The 26,947-nt window shown below is 53.7% G+C and overlaps 2 protein-coding genes across 8 annotated transcripts; one reads left to right on the plus strand and one right to left on the minus strand.

Moving 5' to 3' along the window:
• Window positions 1-610: 610 nt before the first annotated feature.
• On the plus strand, window positions 611-10,015 carry Zyx (zyxin). 5 transcript variants are annotated; one of them, XM_046434107.2, is made up of 10 exons: window positions 611-851; window positions 1,671-1,890; window positions 2,342-2,541; window positions 2,684-2,776; window positions 2,871-3,407; window positions 7,381-7,516; window positions 7,643-7,812; window positions 7,917-8,095; window positions 8,984-9,104; window positions 9,506-10,015. In XM_046434107.2, exons 2-10 carry the CDS (start codon window positions 1,683-1,685, stop codon window positions 9,608-9,610), a joined length of 1,749 nt encoding a protein of 582 aa, XP_046290063.1. In that variant the 5' UTR covers window positions 611-851; window positions 1,671-1,682; the 3' UTR covers window positions 9,611-10,015. The 5 variants fall into 5 exon arrangements, with proteins under 5 accessions (XP_046290063.1, XP_046290065.1, XP_046290064.1 ...); XM_046434109.1 differs by lacking the exon at window positions 611-851 and adding an exon at window positions 1,024-1,041; XM_046434108.2 differs by lacking the exon at window positions 611-851 and adding an exon at window positions 1,397-1,513.
• Window positions 9,449-25,703, minus strand: Epha1 (EPH receptor A1). Of its 3 annotated transcripts, none has more exons than XM_046434103.2 (18): window positions 25,550-25,703; window positions 24,452-24,519; window positions 19,658-19,939; window positions 17,843-18,245; window positions 17,471-17,626; window positions 16,807-17,154; window positions 16,550-16,677; window positions 16,172-16,322; window positions 15,876-15,975; window positions 15,588-15,646; window positions 14,670-14,795; window positions 13,652-13,837; window positions 13,480-13,541; window positions 13,165-13,371; window positions 12,779-12,928; window positions 12,317-12,510; window positions 10,559-10,714; window positions 9,449-10,468 (listed from the first exon to the last, which is right to left on the minus strand). In XM_046434103.2, the coding sequence occupies exons 1-18, from the start codon at window positions 25,629-25,631 to the stop codon at window positions 10,390-10,392; spliced, it is 2,937 nt and encodes a 978-aa protein (XP_046290059.1). In that variant the 5' UTR covers window positions 25,632-25,703; the 3' UTR covers window positions 9,449-10,389. The 3 variants fall into 3 exon arrangements, with proteins under 3 accessions (XP_046290059.1, XP_058431707.1, XP_058431708.1); XM_058575724.1 differs by having other exon boundaries at window positions 17,828-18,245; XM_058575725.1 differs by lacking the exon at window positions 25,550-25,703 and adding an exon at window positions 25,216-25,328 and having other exon boundaries at window positions 17,828-18,245.
• Window positions 25,704-26,947: the final 1,244 nt, after the last annotated feature.

Raw genomic sequence — 26,947 nt, forward strand, 5'->3', positions numbered from 1 at the left:
GGGTGGACTGAATACCATCACCCTCATAGAGAAAGTGAAGCCTAGTGAAAGAAACTTGTCAGTGGGGCATCAAGCTGGAACTTCGCATTCTGGCTACAGTCTGCTCTGAGCGTCCGCCAGCAGTTGCTTCAGACTTACACGGTAGGAGGCAATGAACCCTGACCTGCATGTGACCTGAGCCCATCTCTTCAGCTCACAAACCCCGTTTTCTCATCATAAAGTCACGGGATTATTTTGCATGACCTTAAATCTTAGCCTAGATGTTCCCTGACAGTGGGGGGTAGGGGATTTGGAGGGCAGGGACTGGAAACTGAATAGAGGGTGAACAAGAGACTGTCTCAGGTATCAGTCAGGAATGACGAAATTCGAGAAACGGGAGCGCCCGAGGGTGCATATTGAGCTAGAGGAGGAAGGGCATGACGTGGTGAGTAGGGAAGAATTCAGGAAACGCTTGGGTAGGTTTCCACGTGCAGTTAAAATGAAGAAAGAACACAGGTCTGGTCTCTTACGCGTAGCCTGGGGCTGAATCGCAGGCTGAGGAATCCGGTCGGACCAGTGGGGGGCTCCACCGAGTGAAGTCTCCAAATCCCCGAGAGCTCCACAGTCGCTCCTTGAGCAGACGGGCTGCGGAAGGCGAAGAACTGCGGAGACGTGTCGCCTGCGTCTAAGTCTGTCTTCCCACGTCCGAAATCCGCCGGCAACCCTCACCTGGGTCCTGCCCTCCCACCTTGATTCCGCTGCTCGCACTCTCCCTCCCGCAACGGTAGGCGGGGGCGCCGGCGATGCAGATTCCTAGAAGCCTTAAGAGGTTGCCCAGCGGTGGAATTTAGCATCCCCCAAGATCGCTTGAGGTTGGTGTTTACACACCCTGTGGCCACAAAAGGGCGGGGGTGGGTGATGGTGCAAGGAGAGGGAACTCCCCCTACACCACTCCACCCACCCTGGAGCCCACTTTCCTCCCAGTCCTGCCAGCCTCCCAGGGCATCTGGGGCGCGGGGCTGACGGCTCAGTGGAGAAGCAGCAGCGGGTGGAGGGGAGCAGGTAACGGCAGGTCGGGAGTGGGGGGACGAGGCTGCTGCGGGACCTCTGGGACACATGCCCGCCGGCTCTGCCCGGACTGGGGACGTGAGTCAGATCTCCCGCACCCGCGGGTCGGGCTGTGTGTGTGTGTGTGGGGGGGGGCAGGTCAGGAAATGACATCAGAGGCCTGTGTTTGGGGAGGGTGGTCTTTCGGGGCCGGAGCAGCGGGGGCGGCGGCGGGCGGACCTTCGCGGAGCCTCCGGCCCCGGGCAGGATCAGGGCCCCTTCCTGGGGGAGTTTCCTGCCTTGTCCGCCCTCCCCGCCTCTCCCCGCCCCCTCTCCGGGCCGCTCCTTGTATGGTCTCGGCGTCGCGCTCTCCCCGCCCTCCCTCCCTCCCTCTTCCCTGCGTGCCTCCCCGGCTGGCTGGAGGCTGCAGGACCGGGACGCAGAGTCCGCGGACCCGGTGCCGAGGCGGTCACCCGAGTCGCGGCGCGTAAGCTCCCAGCCCGCGGTGAGGCGCGGGAGAGGCGCGGAGGTCTCCGGGGAGGTGGCGCGGGACCCTGGGTGCGGGGGGTCGCGGAAGAGAACTGAGACTGCCTGAGGTCCTCGGCCCGGCGCCGCTTGGTAACCTGGCCACCACCCCCCCGCAGCCCGGCCCGGCCATGGCGGCCCCCCGCCCGCCTCCTGCGATCTCTGTCTCGGTCTCGGCCCCGGCTTTTTACGCCCCGCAGAAGAAGTTCGGCCCCGTGGTGGCCCCAAAGCCCAAAGTGAATCCTTTCCGGCCCGGGGACAGCGAGCCTCCCGCTGCGGCCGGGGCCCAGCGCGCACAAATGGGCCGAGTGGGTGAGATCCCCCCGCCGCCCCCAGAAGGTATGCAGCTGGGTTTGGGGCTGGACCTCCGCGGGCACTGGGTGTGGGGCGGGTTTTGGGAATTTGGGGTATTTGGGAAGGTGGTTGCAGAGGGGGCTGGGCCCAGCCACCCCGTTCCGAGCAGATGTTCTTACCTCATCATGGAGCTCATGGCTGGGCGCCAGGGCTCCTGGGACCGTTCCAAGTCCCCCGCCTGGGGGTGGGAGGCGGGAATGTGGGCCACGAATTTTACCCTGTAGGTCCATTCTCCGAAGTGTAACGGGAGCTGCACCACTTCTCTACCGAGTTCTCAGTCTTTCCTGACCCAGGAGCACCAGGGCTGCGCCCCTTCTTTCCTTACCAATATGCTCCAGGACCCCCAGGAGAGTTCTTGGGTTAGGATTAGAGCTGTAGACGGCGGGAAATAGAGGAAAAGAGGGCCCCCACCGATGGCCCTCTCCTTCCTTCCCAGACTTTCCTTTACCCCCTCCTCCTGTCCTTGGGGATGGCGACGATGCAGAGGGTGCTCTGGGAGGTGCCTTCCCACCTCCGCCTCCCCCCATCGAAGAACCCTTCCCCCCTGCGCCTCTGGAGGAGGACATCTTCCCTTCACCACCTCCCCCTCTGGAGATGGAGGGAGCGCCTGAGGCCCCCACCCCACTCCCGCCGCAGGTATGGAGACCTGGGAGGGCAACTACACTGGGGCACCCCTAAGGAAAGGGAAGAAGGGTGTTTCCTCTTACCTCCTCTGCACCTATTGGGGTGGGGTGGGCATGGAGAACTGGAGTGGGTGCTCTGACCCTTGACCCTCTAGCCCAGGGAGAAGGTGAGCAGTATTGACCTGGAGATTGACTCTTTGTCCTCGTTGCTGGATGATATGACCAAGAATGATCCCTTCAAAGCCCGGGTAAGGGATGGGACTTTGCTGGTTTGGGAGGAGAGGCATGGAGGGAGGTAGCCACTTCTGACTGCACTTCTCTCCTCTCTGCCTCCCCTTGCAGGTGTCATCTGGATATGTACCCCCTCCAGTTGCCACTCCATTCATTCCCAAGTCCAGTGCTAAGCCTGCAACTGGGGGCACAGCACCCCTGCCTCCTTGGAAGGCCCCTTCTAGCACCCAGCCTCTGCCCCAGGCTCAGCCTCAGAGCCAGCCGCAGTTCCATGTCCAGCCTCAGGCCCAACCCCAGGCCCAGACCAAGCCTCAGGTCCAACTCCATGTCCAGCCCCAGGCCCATCCTGTGGCTTTGACAAACACCCAGCTGCGAGGTGCCCCAGCCCCAGCTCCAGCTCCAGCCCCTAAGTTTTCTCCAGTGGCTCCCAAGTTTACTCCTGTGGCTTCTAAGTTCAGCCCTGGAGCTCCAGGTGGACCCGTGTCACAGCCCAATCAAAAATCGGGGCCTTCGGAGACTGGTCCTTCCACTGGCACAGGCTCCCCTCAACCCCCCAACTTCACCTATGCTCAGCAGAGGGAGAAGCCCCGAGTGCAGGAGAAGCAGCACCCAGTGCCCCCACCGGCCCCAAACCAAAACCGGAACCAGGTGAGGGACTAGGAGGCTGAGAACGGGGGGGATAGGGACAGGGCTCAGTCAGGAGCCAGAGAATAAGGGTGAGGGTCCTGGGGAGGGAGGGCCTGGAAGGGTAGGATAGTAGTTTTAACTGGGGGTGGGGGCTGGACTGATAGAATGATGGGAAGGGAAAGCTCTTCTACAGTAGGGGCCTGCATGGGTGGGGCCTGACCCCATGGGCAGAGCAACCAGGGCTCTCTCTGAATTAGGAGGATTGGTCAACCTTGCCTTGTGCCTCTGCCCCAGAATGTGAAAGGGAAGGATGAGCTCAGCAGGCCAGCCTTGGTTTTTCCCATTCTTGGATCTTGAGTTAATCTACGGGCTACTTTGAACACTGTCACCGCCCGAGGGCCCATCTGGAGATAAGAGTGAAGCACCAGTAAACACCAGCATCCACTGAGTGCCAGGCACTGTGCTCTGTGCTCTGTAGGCTGGGACACCTGGGACATGGGAGGGAAGAGATCTCTCAAAGAGGTTTAGCCTTTGGAAGTTGAGGGACCTGGGATAGAATTCCTGGCTTGGCTTCGCACAAGCTGTTAGACTCTGTCAAGTTAGGTGAACTTTGAGCCTCATTTTCTCCATCTTTACATTCATATACTGCATGTGAAGAGTAGTGAGCTAATGCTTAGGAAGTGCTGGGATCTCTGTGTAGCATGTACATGCCCAAAGTAGGGACAAAACAGTTCTTGCTCTCTAGTTCAGGAGAAGAGATCTTCGGAATTGAAGGGACCCTAATGGTGGTCTATTCCAACCATAGTGTCTAACCGATACTGTGAACGTGTATATTCACCCATAGAATAGGAGGAAAGGCCAAGTGCCAGTGAGTTCCTGTAAGTGAAAATTCTGTGACTTTCACAACTTACAGCCAGAAGCCATTGAGGGGTCTGGTAAGTTAGGGAAGGCTTTGTGGGCATGCTGTGCCCTGAAAGATGGGCAGGTCTGAAGAATCCAGAGAGGAGAGGGAACGGCATGTACGTGGGAATGGCATGGACAAAACTCAAGGGTGCAAATACACAAGGGGTATTTGGAGAACAGAAAGCAGAAAGTTCCTGTGGGAAAATTAAGAGCTATACTTAGGTAGGTGGGGGCGAGAGAGAGTAGGAAATGAAATCGTACACCAGGGAGCTGGTGCATATTGGAGAGTCATTAATGATATTCAGTAGTGTGTGGCTGGGTCAGGAGGGCTGGTGATTGCAGTGCTTTTGGAAGCTCTCTGGAAAGTTTTTCCAGCAGAGATGTGTGTTAGAGAAGGGAGATCGGTGACGTGTGTGAGTTCACTCCTGGGCCACAGTAACATTAGTTGCAATGAAAAATAAGACCCAGGGATGAGAGCTATCACAAAGGAAGAGCCTACAGGAGGAGGCAACTGACAAGTAGCTGGAAGAAGAGAGGAGGGAGAGAAGTAGAAATGCCAGGGGGATTCTGGGCCTGGGTGTGTTGGAGAGTGATGTTATTGCTGACAAAATAGAGAAGTTCTGAAGGGGAAATGATTTGGATGGGAATAGGAGGGGTCTGACTGTCAGAGTGTTGAGCAACAGGTTCTAGGAACCCTTGCTTTAGGCTGGAACTGTTATCCAGCTAGAAATGTGGGACCAGAATTTAGGAATAGGCCCCTGACCAGAGGTGTGTACGTGGTAGTGTGCATCGACACTGAAGCAGTAGAGACTGTGGCTTCCAAAGATGGTGTAGGGGGAGCTGGGGTCATGCCATGTTGGCCAAGTGGGAGTGTGGGGGGGGGAGAAGGGCGAATCAGGAGAATGAATGAGGCCACTGGAGCAGTAAGGCCAGAGATATGACTGTTAGGACATTGTAGATGGCCTTGGAGCAGCTCATTTGTACCCTGTAAATGGGGGCAGAATGAAAGGAGTTAAGTGAGTGGGTGGTAGGAACATGGAGTTGGTAGTGTAGCCTCAAAGTTTGTTAGGGACTCTGGGGAGGACTGAGTGTGGGTATTTTTCAGGTTAGAGGAGGAGGATCAAGGGTGTGTCTGTAAAACAGGAGGCCAGAGCCAGTGAGGGAAGGGTCAGTGATGCTGAGAACTGGGGCCGTCTCACCCCGAGGCATTCCCAGAGATCAAGGACAGGGCCACAGGCGTAGTGCTTCCTATGCTTCAGAAGGACACTGAGGGAGCTTGTGCTGGCTGGCTGCCATCAGTTGTGTTGGGGTGAGGTCATCTGTGAGAGGGAGAGGATAAAGCATTTGGGGGCTCTAGGACATGGAAAAGTTTTGGAACAGCTGCTGTGGGGAAGGCAACTGGGAATCTGCTGGAGCTAAATACAGACAGCCGGCCTAGGGCTGGAGGGCGTGGAGGGCGCTGCAGTGTTTTGTGAGCTCACTCTGCAGTGTTTGGTGATCTCTCCACCTCCTTGCTGCAGCTTGGAGGTTGAAACAGGAAGCAGGCAGTGGTGCCACCCAGGGTTGGAGATTGGGCCAGATAGCTGAGGGTAGTAGAGGGCTGTAAGAGCGACAATAGGACCCCATTATAGCAACTCAAGGGATCAGCTTGGGGGCTTGACATTTCAGAAAGGCATTGGGGGGAGGTGGGATCAGGAGACTCAAGCCTTGTGCTGGGCTCCCTTTGCAAACTCAGACTGAGTAAAGGAGAGGCCCCAGGGACCTGGGAGGATCTTTGGGACAGAGACCCATAACCCTTAGGTCCAGTGCATCTCCAGTTGTACAGTGAATGATGGAAAGTAGTTCATAGCCATGGGAATTGAGATCAAGGTCTGTTGGCAGGCAGAGAGGAAGGCAGTGACTGCTCGAGTGTCCTAAAGGACATGGGTGCCTGAGGGCAGGGGTATGGATAGCTTGTTCATCCTTTCAAAGACCGGAATGGGCCTTTACAGTGATACTGGAGAACAGAGCTCCCCGAGTCATTTTCTCTGACCCCACAACCAGGCAGGAAAACCTAGTTGAAGCAAAAGGGGATGCTTTCATTGAGGGACTTATTGTTTGAGGGTAGGAGACTGCAGGAGTCTTAGGGGAACATGCCTAAGAGCTGGGGAAGTCCACACTCTAATTCTGTGCTTCCCTGGGCAGAGCAGAGTTGAGCCAAGCCCTGGTGCTACTGTGGTGCAGCAGTAGGTGCAGAGCCAGGGCTGAGGGGAGAGTGGCCGTGGAAGGAAGCGGCAGGAGGCATGGCGGTTCCTGTGTTGAAGGAATGACAGCGTCAGCAGGTCCTACCAACATTCCTGCGGGAGTGTCATATGAACATGCTGTTGCCGGTCTGACAGCCCTCCTGCAGTGTCCTGTCCTAAACTTCCCTCACCTCCACCCACAGTCTTCAGAACTCAGAATCCCTCTAAGCAGGAGGGGTGGGCTAGCCTAGGCACTGGTCTTTGGGCCTCCTCTGAGGCCTATTGGGCAGGGATTTGGGTCAAGTAGACCAGAAACCCCTCACTCAGGAGGGACTCCAGGGTCTCTGTAGGGCTGAGGGCTGGGGAGCTCTGCAGACAGCTCTGGGGTTTAACCTGTGCTTCCCGCCTGTGTTGCATCCTCACGCTAACAGGGGCTGCTCAGCAGCAGGCGGGACGGGTAGGTGTGTGTGCACGAGTGTGCACGCATTGCGTGCCCCTGCCCCGTGGGGCTGTGTCTGAGCATGCTCTGTGGAGTTGGTGCGTGGCTGGCGTATTCAGTGCTTCAGTGTGCGTGGCCTCTGTTGCTCAGTTGTTCTGGCCTGTCTGTGATTGCAGGGGTTGGGGCGGGGGTTGGGTTTTGGGTGTGGTTGGGTTTTGGGTGAAGTGGGTGGAGATGCGTGCTTAGGTCATCCCCTGCCCCTCTGTGATGTATGTGGTGCTGCTGGCCTGGGCAGGGGGGGGGAGAAGGAAGAGCTTTAAACTGAGCATCTAGGAAACAGGCAAGAGCTAGGTCCTGGTTGGAAGAAGGGGGTCAGCGGGCAGGTCTGGGCGGGTCCTTGGAGGGAGTGACCCTTGAGAATGTAAAGAAGGTGTTGGGGTTTCAGGTGCGCTCTCCTGGGGCTCCAGGACCCCTGACCCTGAAGGAGGTGGAGGAGCTGGAGCAGCTGACTCAGCAGCTGATGCAGGACATGGAGCAACCTCAGAGGCAGAGTGTGACAGTGAATGGTGAGTCCATCGCCTGCTGTGGTGACACTTCCCCTTCCATTGCTGTGTTGGCTGGGGCCTGAGCTGGCTGATCCCTTGCAAGCTTAAGTTCTTCCTGTTCATGGTGTTCTTCTTTGGCCTTCCCAGAGTCCTGTGGCAAGTGTCAACAGCCACTGGACCGTTCGCAGCCCGCAGTCCGGGCACTGGGGCAGCTGTTTCACATCACCTGCTTTACATGCCACAAGTGTGAGCAGCAGCTCCAGGGACAGCAGTTCTACAGCCTGGAGGGGGTGCCATACTGCGAGGGCTGTTACACAGTGAGTCTGGGTTGGGGTTCTTGGGCTGGGAAAGGGGTGGATGAGCCTTGGAACCTGGGCCTTGGGTGCTTGTTCCCTGGCATCCTGCTCCTCTGACTCCTCAGGACACCCTGGAGAAGTGCAACACCTGTGGGCAGCCCATCACTGAACGAATGTTGAGGGCCACGGGCAAAGCCTACCATCCGCAGTGCTTCACCTGCGTGGTCTGCGCCTGTCCCCTGGAAGGCACCTCCTTCATTGTGGACCAGGCCAACCGGCCTCACTGCGTCCCTGACTACCACAAGTGAGGACCCACTTACATGCATTCTGGGCCCCACTCTGGGTTCCATCCATGCTTTGGTAGCCAGGTTAATACCTGGTCCCAGGCTAGCTCCAAATCTCTGGTTTTGCTTTCTGGCCCCACAGCCTGCCTGTTGATAGCAGGGAACAGCACATCTGGATTTAGCTGTGCAGTGGCCCTAGGCCTGTATAGCTAGTCCTGCTACTGGCTGCTCCTGCCCTAGCTCTCTCTCCAGAGCTTCTTTGGGTGTGTATTCAGTGTTCAGCAGCATGTACTGGCATGACTTCATTTCACACACAGGCTGAGTTCTGAAAGTTCCTTTGGTGATCAACTGTTGGGAGCACTGGTTTCTCCTTAGAAACACAGTGGCCACTTTCTTAGGCTGGCTGGCAAAATACCGTCACATAGTAAAGGGCCGGCTGGGAAAACGGCTGTCTGCCCCCACCTCAGGGATGCATTTTCAGGATTCCATGTGGGGTGACTGGGACTCCATGCCCCTCTGCACTGCCTGGGGTTCAGGGTAGACACACCCACATGTTGGGTTGGGGGTAAGCCAGGGTGGGAGCTGGAGGCTCACCTCCCACACGTTTCCTGCTGAGCTACAGTGTGGAAGGCGGAGATGAGGCTCTGGTGGGAAAGAACACCGAGTCAGGTGTGTGGGAGATGGGTGCTGCGAGGGTGAGTGGGGAGGCAGAAAGTTCCCCTTGATGAGGACTGGCTGTGGCGCTCAATCTTGGTCATTTTTCCTGAGCTCCCTCCCCTGGAGATGCAGGACAGAGAGGTCTGCCATGTGGCCCTCCAACCGGAGTCGTAATACCTTGTGCTTTCTCAGGGGGCATGAAAACGTAAGTGATCTGCACCCCACTGACCCTTGTTTTCTTCCCGCCTTAGGCAGTATGCCCCAAAGTGCTCCGTCTGCGCAGAGCCCATCATGCCTGAGCCTGGCCGTGATGAGACCGTGAGAGTGGTCGCTCTGGACAAGAACTTCCACATGAAGTGTTACAAGTGTGAGGTCAGCTGTTCCTCCTGTCCCCTCAGGAAGGTCACTTTGAGTCTTGGATAAACACAGAAGGGCTGCCCAGTGGGAGGGAAGTGTTCTATTGTGGCATAGATGGGGAGTTGAGTGAGGTTCTAAGAGACAGGAGGTTGGAATGGAATGCAGACAGGACAGGAGAGGCCCCAAGCCTGCACTGGGGTGGTGGGGAGAGGGGACCCTGGAAGCCGAGAGAGACCTAGAGGGTAAAGAGTGGGAACCTGTTGTGGTCAGGAAGACACACATGATCAGGACACCAGCTCTGGGCCATATGAAGCATTTGGCTTTCCTAATTAAAAAAAATGAAGCTGAAGACAGGACAGTGAGGTGGAGCAAGGACCTTCTTGGTCAGTGCCCCTCTTACACTTTCTTCTTCCCAGGACTGTGGGAAGCCCCTGTCTGTTGAAGCGGATGACGACGGCTGCTTCCCTCTGGACGGCCATGTGCTTTGTCGGAAGTGCCATGCTGCTAAAGCCCAGACATAATGCGGACAGGCCTCCTTCCAGACTGCAGGTCCATACCCCGTCAATGGCCACCCACATTGAGACCAATCCCTACCTCCACTCGCCCTGAACCTCCCTCCATTCCAAACCCTTCCCTAGTATCCCAAGTGCCCTGACCCAGGGCCCTATTGGCCTAGGGTGCTGAGGCCCAGCCCTGGGCTGCAGTCCTTGCCTATGCTGCAGGGAAGGCCCGCTGTCCTCCAGGGTCCCCACCCTAGGGGGCACCAGGCTTAGTGCTGCTGCTTTCACTGCTGCACCAACACCCTTGGCTGGTCTCAGCAGCCTCTGTGCTCTGCTTGCCTAGGCCCGACGAGCCTGGACACCTGCCTCGCACCGTGCTGCCAGGTTGAGGCTACAGCCACAAATTAAAGAACCTGTTTTCCAAAATTTTCAGTAATGGACTCTTTCATAGTGCCTACAACTGTCCAGGTTTGATGGGAGATGAAGATGAAAAGATTAGGAATAGGGATGAAAACCCAGTTCCTGTTTATTTACAAAAATATATATATGTGTGTGTATGTCTGTATACATATTAAACCCGCCCCCAGCCCAGCTGTCATTTCACCTCTACACCCCCCGCCCCCACCTCCCTTTTGAAACAAGGAGGCTCCTGAGTCCAGAGACAGAGTCCTGGAAGAGAGGGCAGGAGCAGCACCAATAGCCTACGTATTGTAGGTTGAGGAAGGGCCCAGGCGGTGACCCTGGCGGCCTGTCCTGAGAACAGTGGTAGGAGAGGGCTGAGGTGTCCTCTTGGTGGCCACTCAGTCTTTAAATCCCTGAATACTGCAAAGAATGCGCTTCTGGTGCCCCGGCAGTGTGATTCCCATCTGCGTCAGGTCCCTGTGGAAGAGAAGCGAGGCATTGAGCCTGGTGGCCCAGCCCCCAGCTGCCGCCCTGTGCCCAGGCCACCCCTTGCCCCAGTGTCCGTACTCAGCCGTCAGCTCCAGCACACACTCCATGGTGTCCAGCCCAGCTGAGCGGAAGTGCAGAATGTAGCGCTTCATACGGATGGACTCCAGCCACTCGGCCACGCTTCGATAAGGGATCCCATCCGAGCCGCTCAGGCTGGGCAAGCGGAGTGTCACCCTGTGGAATATCAGACTGAGTCAGTTCCTGAGGGTTCAGGGGCTGGTTGGAATGGGCCTCGGCATCGCAGCCCGTGGGTGCAGAGATCATCTGGGCTGGGTGGATTAGTCGCCCATTGTCTGAACCCACATCCTGGGCTGTTTCCTGCTGTGGACAGCTGACTGATGGAGGAAAGTAGCTGCCCTGGGAGTCCCTGACAGAAGGGGACCCCAACCAGTCTGTTTGGGCACTTGCCTGGATGCTGGTTCAGGCATGAACCGAGAGGAAGTGGGGGGCAGGAGAGCAGGGGCCCTGTAGCGGGTGTGGTCCCACCTTTTTCCAGGGTGGCTGCTCGAGTCCTAGGAACAACCCACACTTTGCCACCTATTGTTGCGCTCTGACACCCGCAATACAATGAGTGTTCCTGTACTAAAGCCAGCCAGAGCCAAAAACCATTAGCAAAGTAAATCTGCTGGGGAGAAACGTCCAACATTCCAGAAAGATTAGCACATGCAGTCTCTAGCGTATGAGGGAACTGTGCTCCAAAAGATAGTTTCAAAAGTTGGAACTTGGAACACTTTTTCGCCCAGAAACAAGGTTATATATGGTGGTGTGATGCAGAGGGCAGTATGCCAGGCTGGTCCACTGATAAAGCACTGGGAGTACAGCCTGGCCTGGCCCAGCTCCTCCCCTGCCTGAACCCCTCCCACCACTTCTTTCTCCACATTCTAGCCATGTTCTTGGTAAAGTACATTTTTGACCCTCTCTCTCTCTCTCGTGGATGGTTTTGAAAAACTAGTCTCAACAGTTCTCTGCACTGAGGAAGTCCAACCTTCCCAAAGGGTCGGTTCCTGGCACTGACCCCAGCTGCCTCCCCAGCTTCATGGTGGCTGTCCCTGAGCTGGATGCTGCTGTCATCCTGCAATAGCTGCAGTCTTCTGGTCTTCAGCTCCCTGGACCCTCAGATTGGCCCAGTGGTCACAAGGCCTCCCCAGACTCCAAGGCTGTGCCTGCCAGTCCCATCTCAACCTAGTTGTCCAAGCTCCCTCGGGGCACCAGACCATAAGCCCTGCTTTGTCTCCATTGTCCAGCAAGTGCTCCAAAATGGTGCTCCAAAATGGATCCATTTGGTGCTCCAAAATGGGTCAAATGTGTGAACCTTTCCTCCACATGCAGGATATTTCTGTGAGGAAGGGGATGTATCCAATTCTCAGACTGGGCCACAGAAGCTCCCCAGAGATGTGGCTTTGGCCATAATACAATATAGTCAGATCAGAGAGAGATAGTTGCAGGAAGGGTTCTAGGTGAAGGCAGGGAATTGGCGTCAGGCTGTGATTTTCTGTGGGCTTGGTAATTGTGAGCAGACCTCTTTAAGTTGTACCTTTCTAAATTTTCCATGTGCATTCCACTTCAGTGTGCTTGTTTCCTATCTTCAATCAAAATACCATGGAGGTTGGGATCTTATCTCATCAGGGTGGGCTCTCCTCAATGAATCCTGCCTCCCATGCTGGACTCTGTCCAGAGCTCCGCAGGGGCCAACACTTGGTGGATGTAGTGGAGTGCCCATTTCGGTCCTTCCAGATCTGCCCTTTGAGTTCACCTGTCCTTTCCCAGCATGGTTACCTGGGGTCAAAGTTGGCAATGGTCCTCAGGGAGTGAGGGTTGGCAAGCAGTTGTTCCAGATGTGCCCGCAGCTGGAGGAAGTGGGGCCGACGGGCACGATCATATGCCCAGCAGTTCTTCATGAGTTCATACAGAGGGGCAGGGCAGTCCACAGGAGGGGGCAGCCGGTACCCATCCTCAATGCTCTTCATTACCTGTAGCAGGAAACAGGGAGGACAGCCCTAGGGCAGGAAGCTGACCTGCAGGCCTAGGACCAAACTGTGTTCACACAAGATCACTGCAATATAGCCTCAAAGCAATCCTGACCAGGTTGGGAATAGTAGAGAACATGTTGTGATGTAAAGGGACCAGAGAGAAACTGGGGTTAGGAAAATATTTGCAAGAAAGGACCATGGGAGGGATTTGAGAGGGGACAAGCGATGTGAAGCAGGGGTGACATGGGGAAGAATGTTCCAGACTTACCTCCTGATTGCTCATCTCCCCATAGGGCTTGTCACCAAAGCTCAGCACCTCCCACATCACAATCCCAAAACTCCACACGTCACTTGCCGTGGTGAAGATCCGATGGGCAATGGCTTCAGGGGCTGTCCAGCGGATGGGGATCTTTCCACCCTAGGAAGGCATGGGACAGAAAAGTGATGTGCTTTAGGGCATGAACAGGGGTGAAAAACAACAACAAGCGATAACACCACCACCACCACACACACACACACAAAAGACATGTGGGATGGGGATAGAAGGTTATTGTGTCTCAGGAGCACAAACACTTGTAACTCTACAGGTGTAACTGTATGGTTGATGGGTGATGGTGAATATGGACATGTACACGATGCATACTTGTCTCTAACCTGTGTTTCATAGGTACCATCAAAGTCGTCTAGGAGGCGGGTCAGGCCGAAGTCAGACACCTTGCAGCACAGGTTCTGACTCACCAAGATGTTCCTGGCAGCCAGGTCCCGATGGACATAATTGTGGTCACTGAGGTAGTTCATGCCAGCTGCTATGCCCTGCAGCATGGCCACCAGCTGCCCAGGGGCCAGCTGGTCCTCCCGTTCCTGCAGCAGGATGAGTGGGTGAGTCAGGGGATGAGCAGGACCTCCTTTCCCAAGGTTCAGGGCTCCATGGTATATCCCCCTCCCCAGCTGGTCCTCCACCTTCCTCACCTTCAGGAAGGCATCCAGGGCTCCATTCTCCATAAACTCTGTGATGATCATGATGGGCTTTCCTGAGACAGAGCGCATGCCATCACCCCAGAGCCAGGCTTCCTGCCCTTGGTAGCACACCCTCCACTGCTGGTGGTGTTACTCCCTCCTTCCCTCGCCCCCCTGCTCATACTCTTTGTGATGACGCCCTCCAGATGCAGAATATGTGGGTGGTTGAACTGGCCCATGATAGTTGCCTCTCGAAGGAAGTTCCACCACTGGCCATCTGGGGACGTGTCTTTCAAGGTCTTAATGGCCACAGTCTTGCAGTCCTGGCTGGGGAGCCTCAGAGTTCCTCGATATACTTCCCCAAACTCTCCTGGTGGAAACAAAACAAGGTTGTGGTCTCGGGCACTGTCAGGCTGCCCCAGGGTCAGGCAGTGACCCTTTCCTGTCCTCTGGCCCTCTCCTTCTCTGGGGGCACAGAAATGTGGAGTGCACCTCCTGGGTCGGGGATTGGTCTGTCTCTCCTAGGGAAGGGACAATCTGGAGCCAGCGCGGATCTCTGCTACCTGGTCCCACTGTCTTCTGGTGTTAGTGCACTACTTGGCTTGTGGTAGGCGCTCACTAAATGCCGGGGAAATGGGCCCTGTGCCGTGGGGCCGCTGTGTTTGTCAAGAGCAGGCCCAAGTGGCGGGGGAGGCTGATCCTTGCTGCCTTTTCCCATGAGCTCCCTGGTCACGGCTCAGCTGGCTTGGCTGCACAACTGGCAAGGACACTGCCAAGCTTTGTTCTCTGCTCAGATCTATTTCCTCTGGTGACCTACAGGATCAGGGCAGCCCAAGGACACTGGGCCCCTGATGGGGTGGAACGCTGGGAGGCTCTGAATCTCTCCCACTTTTGGGAACCGTCTGAGAACAGCCTGAGCCCTAGAAGGCAACACCTCTATGGGCAGAGATGATTTGTTTATCAGAAAACTCACAAGCCCAGAGCAAAGTGTGCGGCAAGGAAGGTTGGCTCCAAGGCTCCTGACATGAATGCCGCAGCTCAGAGTGGACACAGGGCAGAGCGAGTGTGAACTCATCTGGGAACTCTGGGACCAGAGGAGAGGCCAGCTTGGGGTCCCCAGGGAAGGCCCGAAGGAAGCGGCCTGCTGGCAGCTCTGTGCTACCACACGGAGAGGACCAGCTGTGGAACACCAAGGAGATCACCTTCCCCGATGACGGTGTCCACGATCAGCCAGGCTGGATCAAGCTCCTGAGTGAAGTCCAGGGCTCCCTGCGCAGGGTCCTCATAGGCCTGGAGGTCCACGTAGGGCTTCAGCCACAGCTTGTCCTCTGTGGGAGGACAGGGGGCTCAGCAATAGCAGCGTCCCCTTCAGGGCTTGGGAGTATGGAGGGGGTGAGGAGGAAGGGGCTGACAACTGAGCCCACTCCTCCCACACTTCTCTGCTGCCCGAGGTGAGCCCTGGCTCAAGTGGAGGACAGTCTCTATTCGTAGCAATGAAGTCTGCCTGGCCTAGCCTTTCTTCTTCCGGTCTACCTCCAAGCTCCCCTCCTCACTCCTCAGGGTCCACAGCAGGGGTCAGGACCCAAGCCTGGACAGCGAATTTGCTGCCAACTTGTTACCCAATCTTCCTATGGCTCATGACCTGGCCTCAGACCCCAGGCCCCTCCAGTCAGTCACACCTCATTCATTCCCAGATGAAGCCTTCCTCTCACTCCAGCCACTTGGATGGACCACAGATTTCCCTTTGGCAAGGCCACCTAATGAGGTGACAAGCAGGAAGCCCACATGCCTCAGAGGACCCCAATCCCCCGCCTGACTGGCGTTGGTCTCCGCTTACAGACCTGGCCACCATCGTGGGGAAGGCTCAGGGCCCAGCGCGGCAGTGCAGCAGCACCAGTGCCAGCAGCTAACTGCACCCGAGCCGCGCTGGACCATCTGGGCAGAGTTAATTAACCAACGTTAATTAGGTGGCAAAACACGAGAGCCCTAGGGACAATAAACCCCACTTGCGCGCCCCAAGCTGAGCTGGCAGATGTGGGTCCCTCGTTTGTGTCCCAGTGGCCACACACACACACACACACACACACACACACCAGCATGCATGGGTACTGCTGGCTCACCTCGATCCACATCAGTGCGGCGGTCCCGATGCCTCTGCTGCCGTTGTCGCTGGACTCTCCTGTGGGAGCGGAGCAGCTCCTTCAGGGTCCCAGGACCACGTGTGTGGCCCAATGGGCTCTGGCTGAATTTACCCCAGAAACAACAGGGGTTGGGTGTGCAGGATGGGAGTGGGGCCACCTTGAGCTTTGGAGCTAGAGGATGGGAGGGTCATCAGGGCTATAGTCAGGACTTCTGACCAGACACAGGGACCCAGGATGGGTGAGCAGGGAAGAGGCAGGAGCCAGCACCTTGAATGGAAGACGTGAAGAATCCCAATCAGCAGAGCTACAACAAGCAGCAACCCAAAGATGATGGCCACAATCTCTCCTCCAGTCAGGCTCCTGGAAACTGTAGACACAGATGGTGAAGAAGTCCGGCGTTCAGAGTTCACAGGGGTGATGGGAATTAAAAGGCAGTTAATATGTGCTATGTGTCTGTTCCCCACACCAGGGAGACGGGGTGTGTAGAGAAGAGGAATAGGAGCAGAGGTGCTTCTATGGGATGACAGGGGGATGTGTTTGGGGCAGAACAAGAGAGAACCCACCTGGCGGGCTTGTCCGAAACTCATGGTCAGGGGAGAAAGGGCCAGGGCCCAATGGGGTCAGCATTCGAACTCTGACGATGTACGTGGTATCCGGCTGCAGTTTTGTCAGCAAGACCCTGGGTTCTAGAACCATCTGGTGCCATTCTTCATCCTGCGGGTGAGACTTGTGTTAAATGGGCTGTGCTGAGCCAGCCCCTGGAAGTGTCGGAACATGTGGGGAGAGGCTAACCAGCAAGGTAAGCCCAGAGTTCTCTGAAGGTTTGTCCTGAGAAAGTCACAGTTTGCTGTGGGTGCTTTCCCCATCCCACATCCTGGGCTAGGAACGTTGGGGTGTGCCCAGGCAGGGACACCAGAGGCATCTCCCAGCAGCGTCCTGACCTGGTTCAGCACGTGCAGCTCATAGCTCAGGTTGCCCCCAGGACTGCGGGGCCGGGACCCTGCCCAGGTCAGCTCCAGCTGCTTTGGTTCTTTCTTCACCAGCCTCAGAGACAGGCCCGAGAGTGACTCTGACAGTCCGGAGGGACACACATGGATTTGGAAGGAAAGAGGGAATAACTTAAGTAGCATTTCAACTGCTTCCTCCCCATCCCTCATGCCTGTGGTCCTAGGTCCTCTGTTTGCTCCAGGTGCCTCACCTGCATGCCCCATGTTGATGCTGAGGGAGGCACCAGTGGGCGGGTGGGAGCTGCCCAGCCCTGACACTCCGTTTTGGGATTTGATGTTAAAGGTGTAGTTGGCATTGGGTTCAAGGCCATCGACTTGCACAGTAGGCGTGGTGAGCCCCTTGGCACTAGGGGAGAAGCGCACGCCCGTCCCACAGGGCTGACAGGGACCCCTCTCCTGTGCTGGACCCTGACACTGCAAACATTCCACACTGTATGTGACGTCTCGGCGTCCTCCCATATCTGTGGGGGGTTCCCAATGCAGGGAGAGCTGAGTCCCCGATGCAGAGAAGCTCAGGTTTTGTGGAGCCGATGGGGGACCTGTGGGAGAAGAGCCATCTGTAGGTGCCAGCTTTGCTCTCACCCAGGCTGCTGACTCCCACCCCCACCACAATTCCCAAAGTCCTCCAAAGCCTTCGTAGAGAGAGACTTGACTTCTACTGAAGAGAAAGTGACAGAAGCACATTTCCGTGTTTTCCCAGGGAAAGCAGGGGACAGGGGAGGGGCTAAAGCAAGCGCCTGTCATCCTGGCAGTCTCCAATATCTGATAAGCTCTAGAAAATTCTGATTCAAACAAGGGCTCAGCAGAGGTCAAGGGTCTCTTCCCAGACGACTGTGCCCTGCCCCATGGACTCACGTGTGCATGCCATCTGGGAGTCCTCCCCAGGGGCTCGGTAATGGCCGTTTTCACAGGTACAGATGGTGGCCCCCTCAGACGGGGCTGTGCTGTGCAGGGGGCACTTGAGACAATGGGGTGTGTCCATGTCCGTCCGGTAGGAGCCCTTAGGGCAGGCTGGAGAGAGGATGAAGTGGAGTCAGTTTCCCAGTGTAGAACTAAAGGCACCCCTCTCTCCACTCCAATCCCTTATACCGGAAACACCTCTGCAAATGTGTCCCCAGGGCTCTTAGGCTAAAAGTCACCGGATGGAGCACTGGCTTCCTTCCCTGCCTTGGCACCCAGGAGGCCCTCCCAGTGGCCCTTGAGGATTCTCACCATGTCCTTCCTTACCAGTGCATTCCACACCACTGCTGCCTTCCTCGTAGCCAGGCTCGCAGTGACACCTGCCCACTGGCACCAACCACTCGCCATCGGGGCTGCAGTGCATGCGGGGCACGCCCGAAGGCCCAGAGCTGGCCTGTGAGTGGGGAAGGCAGGTCCCCGCCACTTCTACCAACCCACCAGGACCAGGGAGAGTGTCAGGGAATTGGGCCAAGCCATGCACAGCCTCAGGACAGCGCTGGTAGAACACCCGCACAGACACCAAGGCCACACAGGCACCAGGGTTGTGGAAAGCAAGGTAGAGGCCGCGGCGAGTCAGGCGGCCCAAAGAGCAGCGCTCGACGTTCAGCTTCACAGCGCCAGATGCAAGGTCTCGAATGGTGAAGCTCTGGTCTGCAGCCACGGTGGTTACCTGGGAGGAAGGGTGAGAGAAGAGGCAGTGACAGCAGAGCCATGCTTCATCCCACGGAACAGGAGAGCTTCCCTAACCTGGAAATCCAAAATCCGAAATGTTCCCAAACACAAAACTTTTTGAGGACCTACATGATGCCACAAATGGAAAATTCCATACCTAACCTCGTGACAGGTCACAGTCAAGGTACAGGCACACTAAAAACATTGCATAAAATTACCTTCAAGTTGTGTATAGAAGGTGTGAATGACACATATGAATTTCATGTTTAGAACAGGGTCCCATTCCCAGATGACTCATTATGTATTCACAAATACTCCAAAGTGCAAAAAACCCTGAAGTCTGAAACATTTTTGATCCCAAGCATTTCAGACAGGGGATACTCAACCTGTACTTTACAATTTACTCAATCGTGAAGGAAGGACTTATTCTGTGTGAGGAACCTGATTAAGTATTTTGAATGTGTTATATTATTATTCAGCCCATGCAATCACCCTATGGGGTAGGCTGTCTTATCATCTCTACTTAACAGATGAGGAAACTAAGACTAAAAGAAATTAGAGACCTTGTATGAGATCACCTAGCTATGACATTATGGGGCTAGGACTGGAACCCAGCAAGTAGGACTGTACTGTCCGTAAAATTTCCACCACTGGGAGGTGGCACCCAATCCTGGTACCTATGTGGTGATCAGTTATAGAGCGTGTCAGGACTAATTTATTGCTAATAATAAATTTTACAACATGCTCTTTGGAAAGAAATGAGAGCACATCCCATAATATATGCTCCTTGGGCAGGGGTTGTGGCTCAGTGGTAGAGCACTTGCCTAGCATGCGTGAGGCACTGGGTTTGATTCTCAGCACCACATACACATACAAATAAATAAAGTAAAGGTCCATTAACAACTAATTAAAAAAAATAATATGCTCCTTACTCTTTTACATTCACTATACTTCCTGAGTGGGAAAGAAAGGAACAGTATTGAGAGATCACAGGTAGGGAAATGTCCTGTTACAAAATTCTAGCTATATTTTTTGGGGTGTTAGGAAGACAAGCATCAAGGATAGACAGAAATTTCTAAAACCTCAGGACTACATTTCCCTCTTCTACCGTGGCATCCTGTTTTCTTACTGGATGCAATTGAAAGACTCTAAAATAGATAAGGCTGGCCCCATTATAATCACTATTTTATGATGAGGAAATTAAAGCTCAGAGAGGTTAACAGGCACAGCAAAGAGGTCCTCAAATCTAGCCTTTCTGGTTTGTAGTCCCACATTCTTTTCATTATTCTATGCCTGCACTCTCTTGTTGTCTCTGTCACCTTCTGTTTCTTCTTAGCTGAGCAGGGTCATGGTAAGGAGCCAGGCAGGGATCAGTGCCAAGACCAAGATGGCATGGAGGAGAAGCAGTACCTTTTGGAACAAGGGCCGTCGGAGCTGGATGCCCACGTCCTGGTCACTCTCCATGTACAGAAGGTTGAAGGTCTCCTTGCAGCCCAGAGGCCCAGCTCCTCCAGGGAAACTCTTGCAGTCACGCACAGTGAACTGCAGCTCTACGTGGACCTGCGAAGCCTCCTCCCCTCGGTAGATCCAGTTGGAACGAAGCCAGTGTTCAGTGTCTCCACCCTCCTGCAGTGGGCAGTCCTGGTACATGTACAGGGGTGTCCCGTTCAGCATCTGTTGCACCTCACTCCACTGTGAGAAGAGAATCAGAGTCAGGGACCAGAGTGGACAAGGAGGAAGCTGGTGTCAGAGTCCCTAGGGTCATACTTCTTAACCTGCCTAACCTGACTGCTGGGCCACAGCAGAGTAGGCTTAATGTTGAAAGTTATGAATTACTTGGACAGTAATTCCTGGCCAGTTCTGGCCCCCTCAGTTAGCCTACTCAAACTACCGGAGTGTGAGCACCAACTTTTACCTATTTGATCAGCAGAGCTATCAGGTACCCTAAAGGCAAAGTTATTCACAAACCCTTTCTATTCATTTGTTCAAAGAGGAGACTTGTTTTGCAAAGAAGTAAAACCCCTATGCTCTTGGAGGACAAAAACAAGTATAGAATGGTCTAATAGGGGAATCTCACCTTATCCAATATTCCTTCCAGTTACAGCCATTATCAAAGTCAATTGGGAAAGTGGGCTGTGCTCTCAGGTACCATCTAGTCTGCCCCCTTAACTTCCTTTACTTTAAAAGACATTTTACACCTAGCAATAATAATGCCCAGTACGAAAGAAGCCCTTTCCATGTGGATGTAAGGCCCACCAAGGCCCAATGGCTGAGTGTCTTGCTCACTTGCCGAGTTTGGACATGAAGCCAGGTACTTCAAGCTCCAGAGTTTATTTTTCCTGTACTAGAGGCTGAACTCAGGACCTTGTGTATCCTGGGGAAGTTCATTACCACTGAGCTACACCCTTAGTTTTTTCCTTAGTTTTCTTTTGAGACAAAGTCTCACTACATTGCCCATGCTGGCCATCCTCCTGCCTCAGCCTCCTCAGTCACTGGGATTACAGCCCTGCACCACTGCAGCTGGCTGGGATTATTCTCCTAATTATCATGCCTCTATGTGCTTATTATATAACGCCAAGGAATAAAAACATACACAAAATAAAGAAAGTCCTCCCATCCTTCCACCCTCATCCCCAGAGGTGGCCTAGCCTAATAATTCTGAGTAAAACTTTTCACCTTGCTTTTGATGGTACTTCTTGCTAATTTAATTTACATTTCATTGAAGAGGAGGCTGTGTGTTTCTCTTCTGTTTATTGGCTATTTATATTATGTGCAATTATGTGTGTTTTTTTTTTTTTTTTTTGAGGGGGGTAATGGGGATCGAACTCAGGGGCACTTGACCACTGAGCCTCATCCTCAGCCCTATTTTGTAGTTTATTTAGAGACAGGGTCTCACTGAGTTGCTTAGGGTCTATCTAAGTTGCTGAGGCTGGCTTTGAGATCCTCCTGCCTCAGCCTCCCAAGCTGCTGAGATTACAAGTGTGTGCCCGGTTTGTAATTATGTTTTCAGAATCTTGCCTGTTTTTTTTTTTTTTTTTTTTTTTTTTTGTGTGTGTGTATGTGATAAGGTACTAGAGATTGAACCCAGGGACACTGAGCTACATTCCCAGACCTTTTCATACCTTATTTTGAGACAGGGTCTTGCTAAATTGCTGAGGCTGGCCTTGAATCTGTGATCCTACTGCCTCAGCTTCCCAAGTCTCTGGAATTGCAGGAATGCACCTTTGCCTGATGTTCTATTATTAACATTTGATTATTCATTTGGATGAGTTTTTTTTTAAACATAATATCAGTATTAATCATTTGCTTGATTATGTGTGTTTCAAATGTTTTCTGCCATACCACTTCTTTGTTAATGATATCTTTGAGGTGGCTGTATATTTTTAATTTTTACATAATAACATCATGATTTTTTTTTGTGTTGTGTATTTTGCTTGAGAGTCTCATCCCCAAATTATAAAAATCTTCTATCTTTTTCTCTTAAATTTTATGTGTGTTTGATTTTTAGGTTTAGATTTTAATCTCCCTAGAATTTATGTGCGCATTTATGTGTGTGTGTGTGTGTGTGTACATAGTGTTAAGTGAAGAGGTGTCTACTTTTCTTTTCTTCTTTGAAATTACAGGCATCCAATGGTCAATTTAATAATTAGTCGTCAATACTTTCGATACTTATGGAATCAACACATACGTCCCCAAAATTTAGTTCTCTTGCATATTCTGAGAAACTATAGATACAGAATTAACTAGTAAAAGGAAAATTTACATGTCTGAAGGAAATCTACATTAGTAAGGTATCTATACCAGGAAGAGGACTGCTTTGAGGTAACTTCTAATACAGGAGAAGGCTCTGTACCTGCACAGCAGGACAGCCTTTGTTCACCCTCTCAGCTTGTGATCTGAGTGCAGGTTGCTGCCTCTCACCCCCAGTTCCTTTCTTCAGCTCAGGATTGTGTGCATGCATCAGTCATCTGACCCTTTCTCCAGTCTCATATTTTGTGGACTTCCTGTGTGTATGAAGGTTAGTTAAAATACGGTTTCTCCCATTACTATCTATTCCAACGGCTCACTTATAGAAATGTTAGAGGGTAGAAAGTTTTCCTGTCCCTTACAATACTTTCCACATTGATTTCCAATTCCAATGTCATCCACATTAAAAGATATGTGTGTTTGTTTTTGGACTTTCCATTCTTTTCCATTGGCCTGAGCATTTTTGTCAAGCCATCTGTTTTAATTATTGTTGCTGTTCTGAAATCTGCTGGTAAGACAAGTTTCCCATTTTATTCTTCTTCAAAAAATATGCTGTTATTCTTAAGTATTTTCTGTGCCAGATGAACTTAAGAAAGAAGCAGTCCATTGATATTTTGGATTCTACCTTGTAATTTGATAAAGAAGCAACAGAGGCCCTAAGAAAGTTCCCTTTCCCTGGTTTTACTCCACTGCAGTACGTGGGCTTTTGTGCCTACTCTCAGCTCTGGGAAAAGACAAGAGAAAGCATCATGAATTAAGAATTGTTAAAGGGGTGGGGCAGAATTATAAGCTGCTGTGAGGCACATCTTTCTGCATTATGTTAGAGAGTGCATAGTTAGCAAGAGTTGTCTGAGAGGAAGGGGGCTGGAATGCAAAGGCACCTCGTGGGTGACTGAGGAAGCCCAGATGGGAGCCCTAGTGAAGGGCACTGGGCAGGGCAGGTGGATGGGTTGGTGGGTGGTTCATGTGCAGCTCATTAGCCAGATTGCCAGGGCTGCAGCTGGAGCCTGGAGAAGCAGATGTTCCCAGCTGCAATCTGCCTCTCCCTATTCCAGCAGTGACAGATGGGGGAGAACCAGCCAGCCAGGAACAGCACTAAGGATCCTTTCACTTACCACTCAGGCACTGCTGGCTGGGTCATGGGTGCATTCTGGGGATCCTGATGTTGAGTGTGTGTGCATGTGTTTTGGGAAGATGAGGGGGTCAGAGGAGAATGGAAGCATGTGACTGCTGGTTGTCTTCTTGCCCTCCTAATGCAATACTGTTTTCTCTGTGAGGCTGAGAAAGGGGCCTTGTTCCCATTCCAGTCCAATTAGAGGAGAGTTATTTGGGTGGAGGTGGCAGGGGCACACCAAGGCCCACAGGAGCCAGCAGATAGACCTGCAGCCATCATTGTGAGGTGATTAGCTGGTTTATGAGACAAGGCGCCTATTAGGGCTGGCTTAATCCAGGATTTCCCACGCTGCCCCTCCTGGAGGTTACATTATGGTTTAGTTTATTAATTCTAATTATGGGCCACTCTGGGAAAGCAGCAAATGGAACCAGGACCCTCATACCAGGAAGGAAAAAAAGCAAGTAACCCTGACCTCCAAAAGAGACTGAACTGAAATCTCAGGTCCTACAGTAAGGAAGACACTACTGAGGAAACCAGGGTGTAGGACCCATGAGTGTCCAACTGCTCAGGCAGCTTCCTGTGCTGCTGTGGCCAGCTCTGTTGGGAAGCAGCAAGAGTGTTCTCTGGACTTCACGTCCTAATATGCTCTCTGGGACCCACCCACAACTGACCTCTGCTCACTCTGTTACAGGGACACACAAGGAAGAATGGACTTAGTGCAGGCTCTTGCATCCTCCACTGACTGTAATACCTCGGGTAGAGGAGCCTGCCTGCGGGGTATGAAGAGTCGAAGACTCAGGGACCTTGAGGGGAGCAGCTTGAAGATCCGAGGGAGTCAAAGATCCCTTGAAGAATCTGAGGAAAGCTTTGGCTCTCCTCTCCAGAAACGTAACTTAGAATACACTTTTGGATGGTCCCTGACTCCCTGAAGCTTTGTCAATGCAACTCTGCTGGAATGAGCAGAGCTGGGTAGAGGATGCTTTCTGGTGTTTCTGTCCCTCCCGGGGCAAGGCTGTGGTCTCAGCCCTTGGCCATGCCCAGCATTGGACATTCATTGTCTCCCTGGAAATGGGGGCTCATCTCCTACTCTGGTCCTCTCAAGAATTCGCCCCTGGAGCAGAAAGGGAGAGGAGCAACCAAGGAGGCATTCCCCATGAGGTGAAGACTGACCCTCCCCCCCCATGTCCCATTCAGGAGGCTCTGACTCAGCCTCCCCTCCCCCTCCTGGAGGAGACACTTCCAGTTTTTCCTGCTCTTTTTGGTTCCTCCACCCACCTCTCCACCCCATTTCCCATTGGCCTTCAGCCTTGAAGCACCCCAGATCCTTCCTCCCGGACACTTACCCCATCCTCTGGGGGATCCAGCAGCCAGCCCAACTCTCCCTGTGCCATGCTTGTGTCCATTAGAGTGACTGAAGGTGGAGGAAAAAAGAGCCTGTCATCTGGGGGGGCAGAGGTATATGCAACCCACATTCCTCCTCTGGAGCTCCAGCCCCAAGCTCCAACATCCTCTTCCAAACAGTTGCCACATCCTGAGGCTTAGGAGAGCAAAAGGGCCCAGGACTGAGGAATGAAGAACTCCAAGGGTTCCATTGTTTTCCTTCAGAATGTGAAGGGAGCAAGGCAGAGCCAGGCAAGGGTTGGAGTGTGAAGCTTTAACCAAAGCCAAGACAGGAAGCAAGAGGAAGAGCAGCTCCAGAGAATTGCAAGGGCTCAGTCATCCGGGGCTGGTGTGGCTGGACACCCATCTATCTACTGCAGAGCTGCAGAGTGGATGGCAGGCGGTGCTAAGCCCTTGGGAATACTTAGTGGGCCCTGGAAAGGGACTATTGGGTAGGGAACCTGATTCTAAACTTCTGTCAAAGGCCTGCACTGGCCTGTAACTGGGGGTAGTGGGTGGGAGTACCAGCACAGCTCCAATTTTGGGAAGTGTGGGGAGCAGCTTCATTAAGGGTGTGCATGCCTTAAGTGCAAAATTTGGCCTCTATCTCTCTATCTGAGCCTAACCCTTCCCCAGGATGGCAGGTCCCTCTGTTGCATGGCCTGGACTGGCAAAAAGCAACTTCCCATCTCGGACTTCGGTGGGCATCGATCTCTGGGTTGGGCACCTGAGGTTGGGATCCCTGGTTTGGGAATGAAGGGTCCCATGAAGGATGGGGTCAGGATGCAGCTTCCTGGCAATAGTCAGGAATTCCCTCTCCACCCCCAGGCAAAGACTGCTGGCCAGCAGGAGTCGGGGTGATTGACCCGGGACAGGCGGGACAGCTGGAGCTTGGGGTTAAAGACCAAAGACTGGCGTCGCCAGTCGATTGCCCAGCGGACCCGGCAAAACAAGGGAGCGGGAGGGGGCGCAGGAAGGAGGGCCTCTCAGGAATGCCGGCTCCTGCAGGAGAGGCCGGCCGACCGCGGAGGGGTGGGGGCGGCGAGGGCGGGGGTCGGTACCTTCCTCGGCGCGCGCCCCGGGGGGCAGCGGGGCGCAGAGCAGCAGCAGTAGCCCGAGCCCCAGGGGCCAGCGCCGCTCCATGGCGCGGGGCCGGGACCTGGGACCTCGGCCCCCACCGCTGGGCCAGGTCGCGAGGGACTCGGTGAGCCGGGAGGGCCGGGCGGGGGCGGGGGGCGGGGATAGCGCCGGGGGCGGAGCCCTTGGCTCACCTGGTTCACCTTCTTAAAGGGATAGTAGGACAGGAAGGAAACTTGTTAGACAGGTAATAAACTTCAAAACCTGGAGGCGTCTTGACCGGAATGAGGCTGCGGGCGTCGTCTAGTGGTTGGAACCGGGAATTAAACCTTTCCCAGTTCTATCCCTGACCCAGTCTTGATCCGGCCTTGAATGTAAATCTACTTCTGCTGTAATTACACCCGTTTTCCCTTCTCTACTTTTCTGCAGACCCTAGACCTGTAATAGACCCCGGGAAAGGGAGGGGTGAGAGACACGCCTTCATCCTCCGGTGCGGGAGGCTTAGATAAAAACAATGCAGCCGGTCCAACCCGTAGCACAGTGGAGGGGCAGACGGAAGAAGCGTGCCCAGACAGTGGGCGCACTAGGGCTGTCTCGGGAAGAAGTTGGTGTCACTTGTGGCAGAGTCTGGGTAAAGCAAGAGAAAGGGCCTGAAGGCAAGTAACCCCAAGGCGCGCTCAGGAGGGGTGAATGGACCTGTTTGACGGCTGGGGCACAGAAATTGTCTTGGGAGCCAGAGCAGAAAGGCAGGCGCGGGCCAGATCAAGGACGGTCTTTGTAAACATGAGAAGGAGTTTGAACCTTGCCATGAGCGAGCTGGTGAAGGTTCCGGGTACAGGGGGCAGAAGGCACCTACTGCCTACCTATCTAGTGGTGTCAGCCTGGGCCCTCCCACTCTCTTGGAGACTACCTCTGTCTTACCTACATATGCTTTAGGTTCTGTAAGCGCCGAAGAAGAGTAAGACAATCCTGCCCTAAATAAGCATTGGTTTGAAGGAGCTCGGGACTGGAGATAACCCAAGCACCCAGAGATCAAAATGGTAGAGAGATCTCCCTTGGCGGTGCAGACGGGGGAACAATGCACCCATTGAGGGCTGTACCACCGGAAACCCTTATTCCTTCACCCCTCCTGGCTCTATCCCACTGAGGGGAATTTTTGTAGCTTTTTTTTGTTGTTGTTGTTGTTTTTTTGATCATTTAAACTAATGCATGTTTTGGTCACTGTGAAGGAAGGGAGGTGATAAATTATAGATGCTTATTTTATGTTTAAGAATTAATGTTTCCAATTTTCTTCCTTTTTAAAAATACAGATTATGTATAGGATGCATATGGCCCATAATTTGGGCTAGCCAATTCTTATTGGCACAAATAAATAAGTGCAA

This window comes from Marmota monax, unplaced genomic scaffold (assembly GCF_021218885.2).
Source record: "Marmota monax isolate L192 unplaced genomic scaffold, Marmota_monax_Labrador192_F-V1.1 WCK01_AAM20220418_F8-fsc00122, whole genome shotgun sequence".
Lineage (NCBI taxonomy): Eukaryota > Metazoa > Chordata > Mammalia > Rodentia > Sciuridae > Marmota > Marmota monax.